Source organism: Mytilus trossulus, chromosome 4 (genome assembly GCF_036588685.1).
Source record: "Mytilus trossulus isolate FHL-02 chromosome 4, PNRI_Mtr1.1.1.hap1, whole genome shotgun sequence".
In the NCBI taxonomy this organism is placed as follows: domain Eukaryota; kingdom Metazoa; phylum Mollusca; class Bivalvia; order Mytilida; family Mytilidae; genus Mytilus; species Mytilus trossulus.
This window is the reverse complement of record NC_086376.1, coordinates 16,312,167-16,334,397: the sequence shown is the minus strand read 5'-3', so window position 1 is coordinate 16,334,397 and position 22,231 is coordinate 16,312,167. Positions and strand designations below refer to the sequence as shown.

Sequence of the window (22,231 nt, the reverse complement as noted above, 5' to 3'; positions counted from 1 at the left end):
AATCTGAAGCGGGACAGATGAACGATCGAATTGACCAACGAAAGAACAGACAAATGGAGGCATAGACCAGAAAACATAATGCCCATAAATGGAACATGATAAACCACAAGAGTAACACTCGTATGATATTTCTGAAATGGCTGAAAGCAAACAGTATATTAGAATGTTAATTCATGCAAAAGATCTGAAGTGGCTAAAACTTATGAATACATTCAGTGACTTTCGGAAGCTGGACTTTATTACAATATCGAAATCATCTTTCTAGTCACTGTGGATTCAATAACATTGTGGAGTATTAATTTTTGTGGATTTTGTTGGTATAAGTGAATTTAAAAGATCAACAAAATACAAATTCTTTTAGACAGGGTACTTTGATAGGCTTATGGATGCAGAAATGGTCAAAACCACAAAATACAATTTTCCTCAATCCATAAAAAATTGGTACCCATGAAAATAAATAAATCCATGTAACTTTATATTTCAATTTGAACAATTTTTGTGGATTATTTTTTGTCCAGATGTAAATATAAAAAGTGCAAAAAATAAAACATTTTTTTTTAATTCTTAAATCCATCTGGATGCAAATAAAAGTTCAAAATAATACTACAAATAACTAGAGCGTTTTTTTCTTAAATTTTGTTTTGTCATTGAATATCAAACATAAGATGTATTTGAAGTTAATAAGGTTAGTTTTATGCTCACCCTGAGAGAAATTAAAAGTTGACGTACTTGGCTGATAGCTCAACAATCTTCTAACCACATCAGTATGTCCATACAGTGATGCCAGGTAAAATGGAGAGTTCTCAGAGAATATAGGATCGTCTTCCGTCTCCAGAATAGCTCCATTCTCTAACAGAATGTTTATCAACTGGTAATTACCATTTCTAGAAATAATTTGTAATGGAGTGCCCTGGAACATAGAAAAATATTTCTTAAAATTTCTGTTATGATTAGACTATAAATTCAGAAAGTAAAACATGAGTATTATATCTACAGTGACAGACAGAAAATGGCAGTTACACAAATTTGAATTGCAATTTTCAACCAGTAATATTTTATACAATATTAAGAGTTGGAAATAACATTACTTTCTCTCAAATTACTGTTTTTGTACAGATTTAGCACTAAAGTCTAATAACAAACTGCATGCTTAAATTTCTAAGTTTGCTTAGCATGATGCCATTTATGATCTTTATTCAAGCAGAACTAAACTGTGAATTTAAAACAAAAAGGGTATTACATTTAACAGTAAGTCATATAGTATAAGTAAGATAACCAAATGTGGAGCAGGATTTGCTTAACCCTTTCAAAGAACCTGAGATAACCCCAAGTTTTTTGTGGGTTTCATGATGCTCAGATTTTAGTTTTCTATGCAGCGTTTTCTATACTATTGTTCGTCTGTTGGTCTTTTTCTTTTTTAGCCATCATGGGCTTGCCTGTTCATTTTTTGACTTGTGAATCAACTCTCACTGAGTCCAGCTTAATGCTTTTCTACATTGGCATTATCTCCCTTTGAAAAACAGTTCCTCAATGAAATTATAAAATCTTTCCTTAGTTTCAGGGTTTGATATAAATATTTCATTTTCCAAATTATGACTTTAAAAGTTTATTTATTTGTCAATGAAATCATAAAAACATTTCAAACAATCTACATTTTAAATAAGGAAATATTATTTTGTCACGTTAATGTACTATAATCTCAAGTTAGAGGTCAAAGGAATGATGAGTTATTTCCTTGTGTTACAACTACATCCTAATAACGTTGTCTGTGATATAAATAGCCACTATATATATTTTCTGTAAGACAGATTAATGTATAGGATTTTGGAAGTTTATTTACAAGAATAGATCTGTGTATTTAAATGTTGTGTATGTATAACAATAATTTGAAGGTCAATAAACCCTGAAACTACATTAACTATGTACTCCCTTTGCAATAATAAATTGAAGTACAAAATGTACATGAACTATATAAAATCAGAAAATTAAAAAAAACAAAGAATTTAAGTTACTGTTCCAAGTTAATATAAAGAAAACTTGACCACTGTCAATAATAGCGATAACATTTTTCTTCAGTTGAATTATTTCTGGTTTTTTTTTGAAGGAACTGATATACCACAAGCATCTCCCGAAAAAAAAATAAAGTAGTCAACTGTCAATTAGGTAATACTGATTTTTTTGTCAATCTTGTCTAGCTGATTGATTTTGCTCTTAATAGTTTGTTCTCTGTCTTTTACAGTATTTTCTATGTCTATTATAGTTTTAAATATAATAGCAAAGGAGTAAAGTGAAAAACAACGGGTAAAATTTGTCATCTTAAGGGCAATTGCTCCAAAGAGGATACCAATGATGATTTTGGTATTCTGATATTTTTATTGATCTTCAAAGGTTTGATGGTATTTTTTGCAGCTTATTCTTTCTCACTTAATTTCAAAATAATTACCAAAAATGCAAGTTGCCTTGTTGAACAATTTTGCTGTTTAAATTTTCTTTAAAATTGTCATAATCTTATATAGTAAATAAATGGGGGATTTGTCAATGGGACACATATGATGCCCCACTTGCATATCATATAAAGTTATAAAGGGACACAGTGGAGGATCCAGACTCTTTTGTAAGAGCTAGCTGGGGCCCAATGACTGACCTAAGGGGGACCCATTACAGTCATGATTCAGTGATTCCCTATATAATCAAATAATTCATTCCCACAAAAGTGTTTGGGGGGAAGGCCCCCTAGATCCACCTATTAGACATAATTGAAGAACTTCAAAAGTGACCCAACCCAATATTGAATTTGATCTGTATAAGGTGGTAATAAGAGTTGTGTATATGTTTCCTAACATTTGGTTGAGGTAAACATAAGTTAGAGAACAATAATGAAAAACTCAGCAATATTTCCAAAATTTGTATAGGGATATAACTAAAAAAAACAGTGAAAATGACACGGGCGCTTTAGGGCGTATGACATTTGCGCTGATTTTGAAAATTTTCATTCTTTCATTTGCGCCAATTTCATTTTTTCATTTGCGCCGATTTTTTCTTTTTTCTTAATTGGATTTACAGGTAAGTTCATAATTTTACATTGACTGAGCACAGAGTATAAAGACAAATCAATTGACATTGCAATTGGTAAATGGCTATCCCAAGGTTTCAGGTTACCATTCCTTTCCCTAAATGAAATCGATGACTGCTTCATGTTTGACATTGTCTGACGCTCCTTCTGATGACAAATGTCAGACATTCTTAGACAACGTACAAGTACACATTCCATAACGGTCAAACAATTCATGATGGCGTCCATAAAATTAAAGAAGGGATGATTTCAACTTCACCACTGGAACTCTTGGTTTAATAGCTTCCTTGTGAGAAAATGTGAACTATAGAAATGCCCCCACCAGTACATATCATGCATATGCCAGACAAAGAAAAGATGGCCTTTGTTATCGACAATTACGCCAAATATAAAAGAGACGAAATTATAAGAAAGGATTATATTAGATGTGTTGCCTATATATACTCCGCAAGAACAGATTTATGATTTGAATGTATTCAGTTTTCATGGATTTGAATGCTGCTACATCTATTGTTAATTTGCTTTTATCATAGGTTTTTACTTCTTGATTTAAGCAGGAAACAACAGGTATATACATGCTATGATTGACTATTCATAACACATGTACAACTGGCTTACGGAAAAAGGTCTTTAATGATAAATGAAAATAACATTACTGGGATGGAGAGGTGTCTCATTGGCACTCATACCACATCTTCTTATATCATTTCACCTGTAATTTACCTGTTATTTACCTGTAAAAAAATCAGCGCAAATGTAAAACGCCGAATGACACCACCCAATTTTCAATATGATCTGTATTATGTCGTAATAAGTATTGAGTACAGGTATAAGTTTCTTAATATTTTTGGCAAACTTAAGTTGGAAAAAGGAAATGAAAAAGTCAGCATTTTTTCAATTTGTAGAGTGACATAACTCTAAAACCGTTATAGTGATGCCATATATTAAATTGAAATTTGTTCTGTGTATTATGGTTATAAGCATTGTTCATAAGTTTCATACCATTTGGTTGAGGCAAACCAAATCTAGAGAATGGAAACATAAAATTCAGCAATTTATTTTGTTTATCAAGGGACATAAACCCAAGAAAGGTAAAAGTGACACCAACTAATTTTGAACCTAATCTGTATTATGTAGTAATCAGTATTGTGTTTTTATCTCCATAACATTTAGTTGAGGCAAACTAAAGTTAAAGAACAGAAACCAACTTTGGGATGTAAGGACATAAGGAGCCATGGACAAGGGTAAAACTTAAAGCCCCTTCCACTACAGTGGGGCATAAAAAAGGTTTATAATCGTCATCATAATTATGCATTGATGACCAGCAAGATTATTTCTTATCTAATCTTCAAAAGCAGTTGATAAAGAAACATATAAACTGGAAAATTGATCAGCAAGACATGATCTTTAAAATTCAAACATGACTAAAACTGTAAACTTATGACTCCTCATATGAGTTACAATGTATACCATACCCATTTTTTAATGACATTTTTCAACCTGATGATACATGTATAATACTCTATTTTGCAAAGCACAGCTGGGTACAACAGGAGTCTACGGTCCAACCCTACACAGTTGGAGCAAAAATGGACACAATATTCAAGATTGATACAGGTCTAAATTTGGAATGTAATCACATATTTGATACATTATAGGTTTCTGACACAGAATAAATATAGTAAAATAATTTGAAATTGGTTATATGGTTTGAATTTATATTCAATTGAAGATTACTAGCTTTTGTCATGACTGTCATGACTGTACTGTTGTATAGTACTTAGTTAATCTATATATATAAAGAATTAGCACAATAAATTGTGACCAATTCATTTTAAGGCTAAACCAGATGCTCCGAAGGGCGTAGCTTTATACGACCGCAGAGGTTGAACCCTGAACAGTTGGGGCAAGTATGGACACAACATTCAAGCTGGATTCAGCTCTAAATTTGGATTGTGATTAAATAGTTGACACAGCATAGGTTTCTGACACAGAATGAATGTGTTCTAATGAACTTAAAATTTTTGTTTTCTCTTACAGCAATTCACTATGCTGTTGAATATTAATCCTCTCAAAAAAATGTTTGAAGAAATTTTCTTTTTATTTATGAAATTTCAAATGAGAAAATTGAACCCAATTTTTTTAATCACATCCCCCTTTCCCTTATTCCAAAACTAATCTCAATTAAAATTTCTAATGGAGTTTGCAACAATAACTTCTCATTTAAATACATCATAAAATATTAAGATGTAAAAAAAACTGCTTATTATCACTGAATGGTAAAGATTATTTTAATTTATCAGTTGGTAGTAAAAAGTGAATATACATTGTATATTGTATATAACAAAGATTTAAGTTGATTCTGGACAAAGAAAAATAACTCCAATTAAAAAAAAATCTTGCAATTGCACAATATTGTGCAATAAGACATTTCTTGCTTACTATTCTGGACAAAGAAAGATAACTCTAATTAAAAAAAAATGCTATTTCACAATATTGTGTAATTGGATATTTCTTGCCATTGCGCAATACTGTGCAATTGAAAAGACTTGCTATTGCACAATACTTAATATAATAATTTTAGATCCTGATTTGGACCAACTTGAAAACTGGGCCCATAATCAAAAATCTAAGTACATGTTTGGATTCAGCATATCAAAGAACCCCAAGATTTCAATTTTTGTTAAAATCAAACTAAGTTTCATTTTGGACCCTTTGGACTTTAATGTAAACCAATTTGAAAACAAGACCAAAAATGAGGAATCTACATACACAGTTAGATTTGGCATATCAAAGAACCCCATTTATTCAATTTTAGATGAAATCAAACAAAGTTTAATTTTGGACCCCGATTTGGACCAACTTGAAAACTGGGCCAATAATCAAGAATCTAAGTACATTTTTAGATTCAGCATATCAAAGAACCCAACCGATTCATTTTTTGTCAAAATCAAACTTAGTTTAATTTTGGACCCTTTGGACTTTAATGTAAACCAATTTGAAAACAAGACCAAAAATGAAGAATCTACATACACAGTTAGATTTGGCATATCAAAGAACCCCATTTATTCAATTTTTGATGAAATCAAACAAAGTTTAATTTTGGACCCCGATTTGGACCAACTTGAAAACTGGGCCAATAATCAAGAATCTAAGTACATTTTTAGATTCAGCATATCAAAGAACCCAGCCGATTCATTTTTTGTCAAAATCAAACTAAGTTTAATTTTGGACCCTTTGGACCTTAATGTAGACCAATTTGAAAACGGGACCAAAAGTTAAGAATCTACATACACAGTTAGATTCGGCATATCAAAGAACCCCAATTATTCAATTTTGATGAAATCAAACAAAGTTTAATTTTGGACCCTTTGGGCCCCTTATTCCTAAACTGTTGGGACCAAAACTCCGAAAATCAATACCAACCTTCCTTTTATGGTCATAAACCTTGTGTTTATATTTCATAGATTTCTATTTACTTATACTAAAGTTATGGTGCGAAAACCAAGAATAATGCTTATTTTGGCCCTTTTATGGCCCCTAATTCCTGAAATGTTGTAACCAAAACTCCCAAAATCAATCCCAACCTTTCTTTTGTCGTCATAAACCTTGTGTCAAAATTTCATAGATTTCTATTAACTTAAACTACCGGTACAGTTATAGTGCGAAAACCAAGAAAATGCTTATTTGGGCCCTTTTTGGCCCCTAATTCCTAAAATGTTGGGACCAAAACTCCCAAAATCAATACCAACCTTTCTTTTGGGGTCATAAACCTTGTTTTAAAATTTCATAGATTTCTATTCACTTGTACTAAAGTTAAAGTGCGAAAACTAAAAGTATTCGGACGCCGCTGCGGACGACCACGACGACGACGCAGACGACGACGCCAACGTGATAGCAATATACAACGAAATTTTTTTCAAATTTTGCGGTCGTATAAAAATTGACCCAGACCCCCAAAATGAATTTCAACCTTCTACATGTAGTATTGGACCTTGTGGTAAATATCAGAGCAATCAAAAACACTTCTACACAAGTTATTGTCTAGAAACTATAATGCTTATTTTGTGCCCCTTTTTGGCCCCTTATTCCTAAACAATTGGGACCATCACCCCTCAAAAACAATCCCAACCTTCCTTTTGTGGAATTGAACCTTTTGGATTAATTCATAAAGATCCATTCACTGAAACTTAAGTTATTGTCTGGAAGCCAAATGTTTTTGGAAGCAATGTTGCTGGTGCAGACAACAATGTGATACCATAATATGACCCTAAAAAAATATTTGCTGTCATATAAAAAGGACACATGCCATGCAGGAAATTCATGAGCATATATAATTAATAGCAAAATGAGAGATTTTATCTAATTATTACATAACTCTTTTGAAAACAGGTTATAACTGATTCGTTAGGAAGTGACTCCAAGTACTTCTTCTTTTGTTTCAGGTTTCTAATACCAAACTTCAAAACCTGACTGATTTGATCAAACTCTTCCTAATTAGTCATCAGATGCCAAGATTTCATTTTCAGAAGAATATATACTGTTAATAAAGATGTTGACATTGCAACCATTTGTTAATAAACAAACTATCTCCCTTGAACCTAACCAAAATGTTTACCTACCTTAAATAAAAACTTAAACCCCATACAGGACAGGTGAACTAAGGGAAGGACAGGCAGAGGGGTCGACAGAACTACAGACAAGAACCCATAAATGCCTCTCTACTATGGTGGGAGGGGCAGTAGCATATCCAAAAAATTTCATAAGAGGGGTACTGCCTAAGAGGGGACCAGCTCTAGTCATGCTTGCTTCAGTGAATCCCTATATAATCAAACAATTTTTTCTCACAAATTACCTCTATAGAAGGCAAGTTTACATCACAACCATTAGATATAAGCACAATCACAATATCAACACATATATCCTCCAATGTGCAAGCATAATTCAGTAATGGTAAATCCTCAAATAAAGGTACTGTTAGGATATCCCTGTCATCTCCGCTATCTTCCCATTCGTCCAGTACACTGACCAGTCCATTTTCTAAGACTTCAGCATTGCCAGAGTTGATCAACCTTATAATACCTGTTACATTCACCATATCTGTAATATAAAATGTTTGGTCTATTAGTTTTGTTTTAAAAGTAGCAAACATTGTTAAAATCAACAAATTTATAAGTACTGTAGATTTATTATATTTTGTTTTATACAAATTTTTGTGTGTTTCATGGGTATACATGTGAACCATGACTTTAAATGTTCAATGTATTAAGGTTGTTCACAGACTTTGAAAAAGAAGTGAAAGCAAATATCCATGAAAAACCAAGTTTTCCTTGAAAATAAATACTCATGAAAACAAATGAAAACTACAGTAGATCTATGCATTAATACATACACTAACAGTGTTTCAGCACAGAACCATAGAGATTAATATCAAGTATGTTATTGAATTGGAAATGTTTCCCATCTAATTTTATGGTATATATCTTGTCTTTAAAAAACTTTCTATCTAAATCAGCTATTTCTGTTTTCATTAGGAAACAATAACCATAATAGTTTTCACATAGCATTCTATCACTGACTTTATTTGAGATTCTCAATTCATCAAATCAGAATCTAATTTGTTCTGTAAAATATTCTAACCTCTTTTGATTCCTCAACCTCATACTAAAAGATTTGACTTTCAGGAAATGCATTCTGACCTTGACCAATATCTAATCATGCTAATGTTTGGTGTGTTTATTTTAAATATGATTATTTGAAGTGGCCATACTAAAAGATTTGACTTTCAGGAAATGTATTCTAACCTTGACTAAATATCTAATGTGTGGTGTGGTTATTTTACAAATGATTATCTAAACAAGTATCTAAGATAATATGCCAGGCTCTTTGAATCATATGTATGACCTTTCCTCAAAAATTTTAACTGGATTTACATAAATGTTATGTTGTAAAAACATTCAAACCTGAAACAGATTCAAACAGAAAATATGCCAAAGTTTGAATCTTTAAATGTCCATTGAGGCTAAATTTGTATAGTTGTTTATCATGTTTATAAGTTGATTATATCATGGATGAAATATCTTTCTTTTTTTATTTTAATATGATTTTAAAGGAGTAGTAAAGTATGATGTACTTTACAAAAAATATAAATTCATTTATAGGGAAAATAATTTTCATATTTCTAAAACAGGCTTTAAAAAAAAATGCATATTTTTTCAGGATAAAAAAAACATAATTATATGTAAAATTGAAAATAAGAAAAGAGGATGACAGAATTAAAAAAAATAATTATATATACATTAAGTATCTTTAACACTACATTATAACTTTCAGGAAATCAAAATGTCAATTCAAATGAGGTCATTATTGTGGTTTTCTAAGATTCATAACAAATCGAATCAATTTTACATTTTACTTATAAAATTAATCAAGGCTTTCTAACACACATGACATAGTTTAAACATGTTACATTTACAGAAAATCAAAATATCAACATTTCAATGACAAAATCATCTGTTGTTTATTTCTTTTCGAATCATTCCTGTTATAAAAAATACAAATTATAAACCAAGATTCAAATGCATAAGTCAAAGAGAAAATGATAAAATCAGGGGGAAAAAAGAAAGGCAAGAAAAATCAACAAAACACTAGATAGAAAACTGCAAGCAACATGAACCCTATCCAAAACTGTGATTACATACCAAGTAAACTTGTTTGCTCAATGCCTACTTCAAATGTTAAGCATAGTTTGTACTGCATATAAATCTGGTAAAAATCTACCTATAGATAAATACAGCTTTACCACAATGTCATTGTGTATATTTACTTTCATACTCCTTAAATTTTTTTTAGAGTACATTAAAAGTTTCCAAAACAGTTTGATGTCTTCAAAAGAAAGTCAATTTGTTTTATAGTATATATTTATAATGTTTTTTGTTATCTATTTTAAAAGCAAACAAAGGTTTACCGCTCTCAGATAATAACTGCATGAACATACCGTAGATCCACTGACTTGCTCTTTTAGTAAATTCTGAATATCTGGCCATTTTCCTTCGGGAAATTCAGTTAGAATATTCTTTAAAATTTACAACTTTAGAATTTTCTGACTTCAACAAAAGTTTTGATAATGGTACATCTGAGAAAGTTTATAATTGACTTCATGCAATTAATAATCTATCATTACAAACATAATGAGTTTATTCCTGCATGCAAATGTTATTCAAACCTGTTTGCTAATAAAGATGAATCTACTTTCCGTTCAACACACCAGTGTCACCACCCAATAATGGTAGGTCACTTATTAAGTCTTGTAAATATTTTATCAAAAATCAAATATCATAAAATATTATCAGTGGTGTTTGTGTCAACTGATTATTAAAAGTTCACATTGTCAGGTTGTCTTAGTAGATTAGGTCAAACTTTGACACTTCATCAGTAATTTTGGTACATGTACTATATATAGAGTCTATCAATACAACCATCTTTCTGTTTTAATACACATGTATCTATCACATTTCATTATAATCTTTTTAACTATAATTTCCAATGTCTGAACCTGAGTGTATAAGTTGATTAATAAAAAACTTCTTTTCAAACAATATAAAACGGCTTATATAGTTCCTTGATTGCTTTTAAATTCCAAGTCTGAACAGTGCTGTGATTTTTAGATACAATCCTAAAGATACTAAATCCATGCATTTGTATTCAACAATTCAAAACTGAGTCTATATAAATAAACACATGTTACTACTTCCTAGATGTTATTATGTTGATTCACATGAATAACACTATGTATTCCTCTCGAAAGTGTAAAAAGTTTACAGCAATACATGTAGAGCTGTCATTTATATTCTTTATAAGTAATATTGTAATTTAAAATAACCAAAGTATTAACACAAATATCTGTAATTTGTGTGTACACATTATCATGATTATAGGAAGACATATATACTTCCTGGATGAATTAAATACACATATATCTAACAGTTAAAGTACTTTATTCAAAGATTGTGATTTAAATCCATTCACCCACATTAAACGTGGGTTTTAGTTTGTAAAGCCTCAATTTTCAAAGTTAAAAATGCATTGTGCATGTCCTAATTATTCAACCCATAATGAGTTTACTAATTATTTTATGTGTCAGATATTTAGGCCTCACTAAGTTAGGAAGTTAAAAAGTAAAGGCTTTTTCTTATAAATTAGTGAAATATTTAGTTTTTAGGGATTATATGTGATAATTAAGTGTATACCAGCCTGTATAATACCTTAATTATATATAAAAATAAACAGCTACGCCCGTCGTCTTGTGTGAAAGTTTATTGCAATAATCATAAATAATTTCTAAGAAAGTTTTAAGCAATAACCATATATTGAGATACGAAGGGACATATGAACCCCCCCCCCCTCTTTTTTTTTCAAAAAAACTAAATATCACTAAAATAAATTTTTTAATCATAACTAAAAAGTATACAGATCTTAAGATTAATGTAACAAAGAAGTGTGTAAAGTTTTAAGCAATAATCATAAATTGATTTTGAGATACTGAGGGACATGTAAAAATAACCTCCTTTTTTACAAAATACTAAATGACTGAAAACTGAAATTTTAAATCATCACCAAAAAGTATACAGATCTTAAAATTAATATAAAAAAAAGTGTGTAAAGTTTTAAGCAATAATCATAAATCGTTTTTGAGATACGGCGCGACAAATACCCTCCCCCTTTTTTACAAAATACTGAATAACTGAAAAATGAAATTTTAAATCATCAACAAAAAGTATACAGATCTTGAGATTAATATAACAAAGAAGTATGTAAAGTTTTAAGCAATAACCATAAATCGTTTTTCAGATACGGCGCGACATGTAAAAACCCCCTCCCCCTTTTTTACAAAATACTCAATAACTCAAAAATGAAATTTTGAATCATCACAAATAAGTATACAGATCTTAAAATTAATATAACTAAGAAGTGTGTAAAGTTTCAAGTAATATTCAAAAATAGTTTTTGATATACAGTGGGACATGTGAAAAAAAAAACACCCCTGTTTTAGTTACAAAGTGCCGTAACTCAAAAAGTTTTAATCTTATTTTCACCAAAAAGTATACAGATCATTTGCCTATCATAAGAAACAACTATAATAAGTTTTATGAAATTTGGATAAGTGGTTCTCAAGTTACGGCGCGACATGTTTACGCTGGACAGACAAACAGACAGACGGACAGACACCGGACATTTGTATAACATAATACTTCTCGTCAAAATTTTGACGGGCATATAAAAACCTGACACCCCTCCCCCCTTTATTCTTATAAAAAACTTACAACTCAATAACTTTCTTATAAAAAACTTACTAATTTTGAATCATCATCAAAAAGTATACAGATCTTTAGATTAATATAACAAAGAAGTGTGTAAAGTTTTAAGCAATAATCATAAATTATTTTTGAGATACGGCACAACATGTAAAAAAAAAACACCTCCCCCTTTTTTACAAAATACTCAATAACTCAAAAATAAAATTTTAAATCATCACCAAAAAGTATACAGATCTTTAGATTAATATAACAAAGACATGTGTAAAGTTTTAAGCAATAATCATCAATCGTTTTTGAGATATGGCGCAACATGTAAAAAAAAACTCCCCCTTTTTTACAAAATACTCAATAACTCAAATATGAAATTTTGAATCATCACCAAAAAGTATACAGATATTAAGATTAATATAACTAAGAAGTGTTTAAAGTTTTAAGCCATATTCAAGAATTGTTTTTGAGATACAGTGCGACATGTGAAAAAAACACACCCCTGTTTTAGTTACAAAATGCCGTAACTCAAAAAGTTTTAATCTTATTTTCACCAAAAAGTATACAGATCATTTGACCATCATAAGAAACAACTATATATATTAAGTTTCATGAAATTTGGATAAGTCGTTCTCAAGTTAATGTGCGATATGTTTACGCCGGAGAGACAGACCGACAGACGGACAGACGCACAGACAGAAACAGACGGACACCGGACATTTGTATACCATAATAGGTCCTGTCTTTGACGGACGTATAAAAAATCAACTCATATATATTATACAAGATTAATTTACATAGAGTTTATTTTTTGTTGGAAAGTTGTTTTTTTTTCCTGAGAGAGTAATTGATGTTCTTTAAAAATATTTTTTCATTGGTATTCTAATTAGCTTTTACAATATTTATTTTATGAGGTCAAAGACACAAAGTTCCAAATATCCAGAGCAGCTATGAATCTGAAGATACACCACACAGTGTCCCTACTCACTAAGAAAGCCTGATATCAATTGTCAGGAATCTTTGTTTTCAGGTTCATTACAAAATCTGGTGATCTGATGAAGGCCTTCAATATTTATATTCTGAAATATAATGGAGCAATTTTCCGTTTTATCAAGGGGCATTTCTCTTGAAAGCCAAAAGTAAAATTAGTCAAATTTAAAAAGATTCTGTGGTTAACAAATTTCAATAGATTTGGTAAAGCTTCAAATTCAATATGTATAAATCCTTCATGAACCAAAAAATAACAAATATATTCCACTTTGTCAAGGATGATTTCTCAGGAATCATAAAAACTGAAATTATTTAAATGTGAACTGGATTGGTATTATGAACAATTTTTTTCTTATTTCCTGCTTATTTATCAAGGGGAATAACTAATGAAAATCAAAAGTGAAATTGGTCAAATTCAAACTGGATTTGTGTTAATCATTCAAAACAAAATTGTAAATGTGAAATGATTTAATAGATGCCTCCATAAGTTTATGTATGGAAGCCAATAGAATATGGTAAACTATTTTCTGTTTTATCAAGAGACATATAATTCTGAAAAAGCCAAATTTAAAATACGGTCAAATTTACATTGGTTCTGTGCTTTGAGTTCATTGAGGCTTGTTTAACTGTATGGAAACTCAAAATTTTGCAATTTTCCATCTTGTCAAGAGGCATAACAGTTGAGAGACAAAGGTGAAATAAGTCAAATTCAAAAGTTAAAGTTGATCTAAGTTTTTTTGTGTGTTCCAGAGGAACACTGACTAACTACAATTAATTAGTAGAGGCTTAAATATATATTACTATGATATTGTCTGGAAACCAAAATTTTTGACATTTCTATGGTCAAGGGGCATAACTCTGGAAAGATATTTAAATAAATTTTGTTATTCAAATTTAAACTGGATTTGAGTTGGTGGTCTGAAAGAATACTTTTCTAAACGCTTCAGTGACAGATTACTCAAGTTGGAATTCAACCTGTATGTGATGTCTTTATCAGCATAGTTCAACATTTCTGACCCTACAATTTTTATGTTCATGCATGTACTTTTTATTGTAGTTTCATAAATAGGATTTATTACCATTGATAAAATGATACAAGTATACATGTATATCTAAAATTGGTGAAGGTTAATATATATCTGTCAACAAGGGCTGTGCTAGTAGTTGTGGTATATACATACTGACTGATTTAGTTCAAATACATACACATCCATGATCCTGGCTTGTAAAACTGGTTTTACCAAATGATGTTTTGTACCAGACTAGCTATTAGGACCATGTGTTGGCTGTTGTTGTTTGTCATTTTTTGTATTTTCCTCGAGAAGTGTTAGTGGTTGTTGTAGTGTTACTAGTTAATGTATACAGATTCTGAAGTTTTGGAGCCAACAAATGAAGGCAGCTGTTCAGGGGACATTAATTTAGTTCACTAGCTGGTATAAAATAATTTAATATTTTTCCTTAATAAGAGGGTTCACATCTTCTTTTTCCTTAAAGTTTTTTTTTATTAAATATTAAATCCTTTTGTATATACTCACATGACTCATAAAATGAAGTAACCAAGGCCACATTTAAAAATATTTTGGTTTGCCCTAAAGGTTGAGACAGTAGGTAGGTAGGTAGGCATTTTCTTTTTCTTTTTTTCAAAAAAAGAAATTGAAGTATCAGATGTTTATTAGTCTTCATGCCTATTTGATTATAAAAAAAATTCTTCAAATCAGGACAATAAAAGAATTTGAGTAGGCAGCTTTTTTTCTGGGTAGGTAGCGTTTGGGCAAACAAACCTATTAATTATTTATTATGGCCCAAATGGTTGTTTCATAGTTTTGGTGGACAAAATCATCTGGCCCACAGTGGAATTAAATATAGACGCTGAAAAATCAACTAATTTCAGTTTCGTTTGTTTTCCTCAATAAATACTACAGGGTAATATTAACCCATCCATATAGAAACTAAAACTATACGGTACTCAAGTTTCAACCAAAAAAACACAACACCCACAGAAAGTGACCAAATAAACATTTAGTTAACATTTTAATGGTTAAAGGGAAAAGATAGGAGAACTTCCCCATAGGTAATAATTTTGGAGTGAACTATATGCATTGACATAGACAATAGATCCCAGGGAATAATTGGAGATTTAAACTTTTAAACCACTGTGTCATTGAGTCATTGGACCGTTATTATCAAGTGAAACTCAACTGCTTGTTAAATTTTCATCTTCTGTTGATACTAAAACGTGCCTAGCAAAATCCTGTTTAGTTGCCATAAATTATACATGGGTTTGTCCTTACTGGATTAAATTTTGAGTTTGAAAAAAAATAATTAGCGAAAGGGTCACTTGAGATCACATGGACCTAGGCTAGATGGCAAAACAAATCTATTAAACTCTATGTAAAGCTTTAAAATAACTACAATAAAGGAAATCAGACTTTTGTGTTTTAGTCATTTAGTACAAACTGCATTTATGTTACAAAAATTGTGAATGTCATACAAATAAATTAACAATGGTTTGATAAAGATAGATTGGTGCTACCTGTGACATAATAATAGAATAATATCATACCAAGGAATTGTATATATTTAAAAATATACAATTTCTTGATAATACATATGTATATATATATTTAAAGTCTCTTTGAATACACTAAATTGAATTAAAACACATCTTTAATGTTTTTAAGTAGGTGGCTGAATTTTGATTAAAATTAAAATGATTAATTGTTATAATATCCAGTGGCAAATATTTCATGCAAATTAAAACTAATGAATATGACTGTACAAAAAGTATATCTATAGGCAACACTGATGAGCAACCTATTCACTGGAAAATATTATATAAAGTTAGAGACATTTGATAAATGTATTAGTATATGTCTCTGATAAAGGCTCTATAATATATATATCATATATTTTTTTTTAAATCCTACCAGTTCATGCAGTTTCAATGTTCATTTAGAACAAACGACTCCAATGATTAGAAAACCATCAACTTCATGATAACAGGTAAGTTATTAAAATCCGTTTTATTTTATCCATGGCATATAATAAAACTGATATCTTTATCTACTTAAATCTACTGGCTAATGCTGTGTTTACATTGTTAAAACAACACTGAACAAGACCCGGAAGAACTCAGTTTCAGTTTATCCACGAGTTATAATTTATACAGCTGGGGGTTTCCCTCAAGTCTTATTTTTAACACAATTAGTATACATAATGGTTGGTTTATCCTGAGGTTTATCTTAGAGGGTGTTTCTTTTGTCAGTGTGGTGGGAATTTCAACGAATATACGATTTCAATTCCCGCCATTTTTTTCTATCTCTAGACCACAAATTTAACTACTTACAGTAACGCACCAAAATGTACAAAGTGGACACCGTATATATTTCTGATAAATTTGCATATCAAGGATTCCGACCGTGCTGTATAGCCAGTCAAGGTCGTTAAACACTCCCATTTCTTGTATCAAGGATTTCTTAATCACAATTTATTTAAACCAAGGATTTGATTTCTTATATAGTACAAGACCTTTTTAAAACATTTCAGTACTAATTATACTGAGATGATTGGAGATATGTTGTTATTAATAAGGCCCTTGAATAATTTTTGATACGATCCATGTATCTGAATTTGATTGTATGTCTCTAATATAAAAAAAAATGCAACAGTTCTAAAGTCCTCCGCCAATAAAAAATGTAAAGTAATGGATCCTGTGGATACATTTCAATGATTCTTAGATGTCATCAGTTTAGGTAGTAAAATCTTTAATTTTGTTTTCATTGGATGCATAATATTGAATAATAATCTATTCTGAGAGAAATGTATTTTCCCGCGTTTTGGAGTATATATATCGCCCACAAAGATCTTATAATAAGCTAAGTCTATTTCACATCAAATCTTTTATGGTATTATTTTATACAGAGCACAAACATGTCGTCATTCACCTAATAAGCTAACCAAACCATTTAACAGACTTATTCAGAAGGGATATAGTTACGATACTGTTCGGTCAGGTTATTAAAGATGGCATTTTCTGGAATTCGTATGGATTCACTTATATCGGGTCTTTGCAACAGCTAGAAAACAACACCTTTATTCAAAACCCAGTTGTTGGCATGATACAGTCTGATACAGACTATGTTTTTCTTGTATATTTTATGATGGGTGCTTGAATACCTGAGTTATCATTGGCATTTTGCTTAGTTTCTTATGTTACTTATTCTAACATCGGACTCGGACTTCTTTTTTAAAAGAGTTTTACTGTGCTTACAACTGTACGTATAACCGTGTGTGTTTGATTATTTTACTTTGTATAGGGGTGTAGGGGATGGATGATAAACAGTGGCGGATCCAGCCATTTAAAAAAGGGGGGTCCCAACCCAGAGTAACAAGGGGAGGGTTCCAACTATATGCTCCCATTCAAATGCATTTATCGTCCAAAAAAAAGGGGGTTCCAACCCCGGACCCCCTGTATCCGCCACTGATATATCACAAAACATGTTTTACCAAGCGCTGATTTTTTTCTCCGCCTTTCCCAAGCCATTGATAAAATTGAGAATGGAAATGGGGAATGTTTCAAAGAGACAACAGCCCGACCATATATAGAACAAACAACAGCAGAAGGTCACCAACAGGTCTTCAATGTTGGTTTTTATTTAGTCTTATATATATATTTTTTTAAATTTCGGTTCATTTACATGTTTCCGACTTTAGTTCAACGGCCATTTTCTAAGAACTGGTACAGGGACTAGCCTCCGGGTTCGGGTTTTTGTCACTAAGTTGACTGAGACCAAAAGCTTTAAAACAACACATGTTTTGAACAGTGTTCTTATAACAGTTTAGTTACTTATGAGGGGATGAACAGGGTATTGGGAGCATGGGAGAGAGGGTGCAGGAGAAGGGAGAGCAGGGGTGGGAGAAGGGAGAGAAGGGGCGGGAGGAAGGAGAGAAGGGGCAGGAGAAAGGAGAAAAGGGCATATAAAGGAGATAAAAATGTGTATTAAAATTGATAAAATTTAGCAGGAAAACAATTATCTAATAAATGAGTGAATCAAAAGATTCAAGAAAACAGTATTAAAAAGTAAAACGACAAAAAAAAAAAAACCAAAAACGACTCCGACGAAATCTCAAAAAGGAAAGTCCTTAATCTAACTGTAAAATCAAACAAATGGATAACAACTGTTATATTCCGAATTGGTTGAGCTAAAGGCATTTTCTTATGCTGAAAATTGTGGATTGGACCTTGTTTTACGGTTAGCCAAAACTGCCACTTGTATGACAGTCGCAGAAAATTGCGCGTAGACTATAGTAATGAAAAACCTTTTCACTAATTCATTACAATCTCTTATATATGGAAAAAGAATAAAAAAAACTAATAATTTCCAGGATTTTATTGTGAGCCATGCATGTATAGCGACACATGTCACCATCCTTATTTATTTTTTTTTATATCAATTGCTTCAAAGCTGACCAATATGCATAGGATTTGACCGAAAAAGGATGACATTACTGACTATAGAGTAAATTTTTTTTTATTTCCCCTGTCTGGTTTCATAAATTTCCGATTAATTCTAACTGATTTAGTTTTATTTCCAACTAACAGGGTGGAGTCTGAGATTCAGCTTTCAAAATTTCATTGGGTGAACAGTGATTTTCAAAAATAATTTGAATTGATTGATTTGAGGTTGCAAAATGTCCCGCGGCAAATATTTCAGGCATGTTTAGGACCATACAATACATTTTGAAATTGTTCTGTCTTTTGTGAAAATGATATAATAAAAAAAAATCTGAGAACATACATGCATCATCTATAGGCAAAACACTTGGTGCATTATAAAAGTTTCACCTTGAAATTGTACACTGTAGAAGAAGTCAGACTCTATGCTCTGAATATGCGCACTTTTGGTTCATATATATATTTATAAATATTCATAGTGGAATATAGTTGGGAATCTCAATTGTAAATCATGTCCAATTCAACAACAAAACACACCCATCCCTGTACACCCAAGTGTAAATTAATATGAACCAAAATGATATTAAAATCATATGTTTACGTGTTTCAGTTTGTTTCTGCATTTGAAGAAATATATCAAACAAACATATCTCTTTTATTTTGTTTTGGCGTTCCGAGCGCTGTTCTTTGTTTATTTTCGAGAATTATTTAAATAATTAATTAAACGATTATTCGTTTATTGTTGGCCACTGGGTTTTATTTTAAAATTGTGTGATTGTAAATTTCAAGAAATATTTTTTGAAATACTGAATTGAAAGAAAAAATATGTAACCGGGGGTCTGATAGATATAATTTTATTTTGTTCCAACAGATGCGCATTAAGTGTTGACATCCCAACATGACAGGCCTTTGTTTACTTTTTCCTCATTTCGATGTTGCTGTCATGTGTATACTGTATTTAAAAGTTTACAGTATCGGTAATCTATTTTTTAAAAGCTTCCGGAACCATATTATCTGTAGTCCAATTATATTCCAAAACTGGTTACACTTGGACAATATAGCAAAAGTTGTGTGCCAAAATAACCAAGTTCCTGGACAATTGTATAATTCTTCTTTGTTAATTCTGATTTTCAAAGACTGCTTGTATCATGTAATTCAACAAATCATATTCCGTATTATTTTCCAAAAGAATTTTATTAATCCAGGTTTCATAATGTGTTAAAAGTAAACAATTATTTTAAGTCAAACTGTCAGTACGGCATTCAGCAAGCTAAATAAAAAAATGGGCACCGAAATGAAAAAATAAATTATCGAATCTTTTTTAAATACTTTTTTATGTCTAGATGATGCAACCTTAGCCTACCAATTACGCTATTTTTGTGTAGCTGAACTTTATGTGAAACCTTTTTAAACATATCACGATTTTTTTAGAAATGATGGTGAATTTGGGATGTCCCTTTCAGAATCGGCTGAAAATGTTCTATTTTCCTTTCTTTATACATTGTCACAAACATTGTCAGTATTCAACTCAAAAGCTACTTACCTAAGAAGGGTTAGTTACGATACTGTTGTCAGTTCACTAAAGATTGCTTATTTTGGCTTTAATATTGATTCACTTGGGACAGGGTTCTTTCCTCTCATTTATTTTATGAGGGTATACTACTGAACCCCTAACGGCAGGGATCGTGCTTGATATTCATATGATGAAAACGATATCATATATTAGTTCAATTCAGGTCCCGAGCTCACATGTCAGTATGTAACTGCTAGCAGTATGTGTTAATTTATGTATCATTGTCAATTTGTTTAGTTTCTTTTGTGACCTATTCTGACATCGGACTCAGAATTCTCTTCAACTGAGTTTTACTGTGCGTAGTGTTGTGTGTATATTTTTTTCTAAATTGACTAGAGGTATAGGGGGAGATTGAGATATCAAAAACATGTTTAAACTAGCCGCAATTTTGCGCCTGTCTCAAGTCGTGAGCCTCTGGCCTTTGTAAGTCTTGTATGATTTTTAGTATAACTTATATATAACACAAACTTCTACAATTGAACCATATGTCTTTGACGAAAGATGTGTAAAGAAGTCATCATTAGAAACCTCTCAATAAATGTCAATAAGAAATTTTAGCTTTGGAACCATCTAATCAATTTATAATAGAAATTTAATGGAGTAGAATACGGCATCAAAAATGTTTAACCCTTACTCTTTATTTATATACAATCCTCACGTCAAGAACTATTCAATTAGTGCATTTTACACTTATTTTATGCTTTTGAGGAAAAAAAAAAGGTCCTAAAAAATCTGCCCCTCTACGTTTGGCAAAGAAATTTATTATCTGTACCACTATAAACAAGAGTGCACACAATGAAATGTCTCGCCTTCTTTACTAATCATTGATATTATGTTGATAGTCCTAATAATAAAGCTTTATTACAACTGTCACATAAACTTAACATAAACCAAGAAAACTAAACATTGACCATTGAACCATGAAAATGAGGTCAAGGTCAGATGAACCATGCCAGGTAGGCATGTACAGCTAACAATTCTTCCATACAACACACAAAATTGACTTATTGCTTATAGTTTAAGAAAAACAGACCAAAACACAAAAGCTTAACACTGAGCAATGAACAGTAAAAAATGAGGTCAAGATCAAATAAAACCTGCGCAACTGACATGTAGATCATGAAATATTTCCATACACCAAATACAGTTGACCTATTGCATATAGTATTAAAAAAAAGGCCAAAACTCAAAAACTTAACTTTGACCACTGAACCATGAAAATGAGTTCAAGGTCATATGACACCTGTCAGGTAGATCTGTACACCTTACAACCATTCCATACACAAAATATAGAAGACCTATTGCATACAGTATAAGAAAAACAGACCAAAACACAAAAACTTAACTATAACCACTGAACCATGAAAATGAGGTCAAGGTCAGATGACACCTGCCAGTTGGACATGTACACCTTGCAGTGCTTCCATACACCAAAATATACTACCTGACCGGCCCCACACCCCTGCCGAATATCCGCCTCAACGAGGCAGGATGAGTCGCTTCGCGACCCATAATATTTCTCGCTGTACCAATCGTGACAAGTTTGGGTGCTACGCCTCTGAATTTTATTCTTTAAAATTTATCGGGAAACGGCGTTTATCAGAGAGAAACTCCTCCTTAATGTTTTAGGGATTTTAATGAAATGTATGTCGAAAAAGGTAAGGGAGAGAGAAAAGGGAGGGAGACGGGAGAAAGGAGAAGGAGGGTGGGAGAAAATTACCCCCCTGTCCAACCCCTCACTCATTGTAAACATCGACGTTAAGCACGATATTGCGTCTCAAATGGTAACTTCAAAATTTTATGTTTTACGGCGATTACCGATCATTTGGGATAAG

General features: G+C 31.3%; 1 protein-coding gene across 4 annotated transcripts in view; it reads right to left on the bottom strand.

Annotated features, from left to right (window-relative positions):
• LOC134714778 (leucine-rich repeat serine/threonine-protein kinase 1-like) overlaps nucleotides 1–16,659 on the bottom strand; it is a 62,492-nt gene extending 45,833 nt beyond the window's left edge. The window contains exons 1-3 of one of the 4 annotated variants that reach the window (XM_063576336.1): nucleotides 16,296–16,659; nucleotides 7,929–8,173; nucleotides 703–910 (exon numbers count right to left, since the gene is read on the bottom strand). In XM_063576336.1, coding sequence (XP_063432406.1) covers nucleotides 703–910; nucleotides 7,929–8,171 — 451 coding nt within the window. In that variant the 5' untranslated portion in view covers nucleotides 8,172–8,173; nucleotides 16,296–16,659. Of the gene's footprint in view, nucleotides 1–702; nucleotides 911–7,928; nucleotides 8,174–10,070; nucleotides 10,286–16,295 lie in introns of those variants that run through there. The other 3 variants (XM_063576332.1, XM_063576333.1, XM_063576335.1) reach the window with 3 other exon arrangements.
• Nucleotides 16,660–22,231: the final 5,572 nt, after the last annotated feature.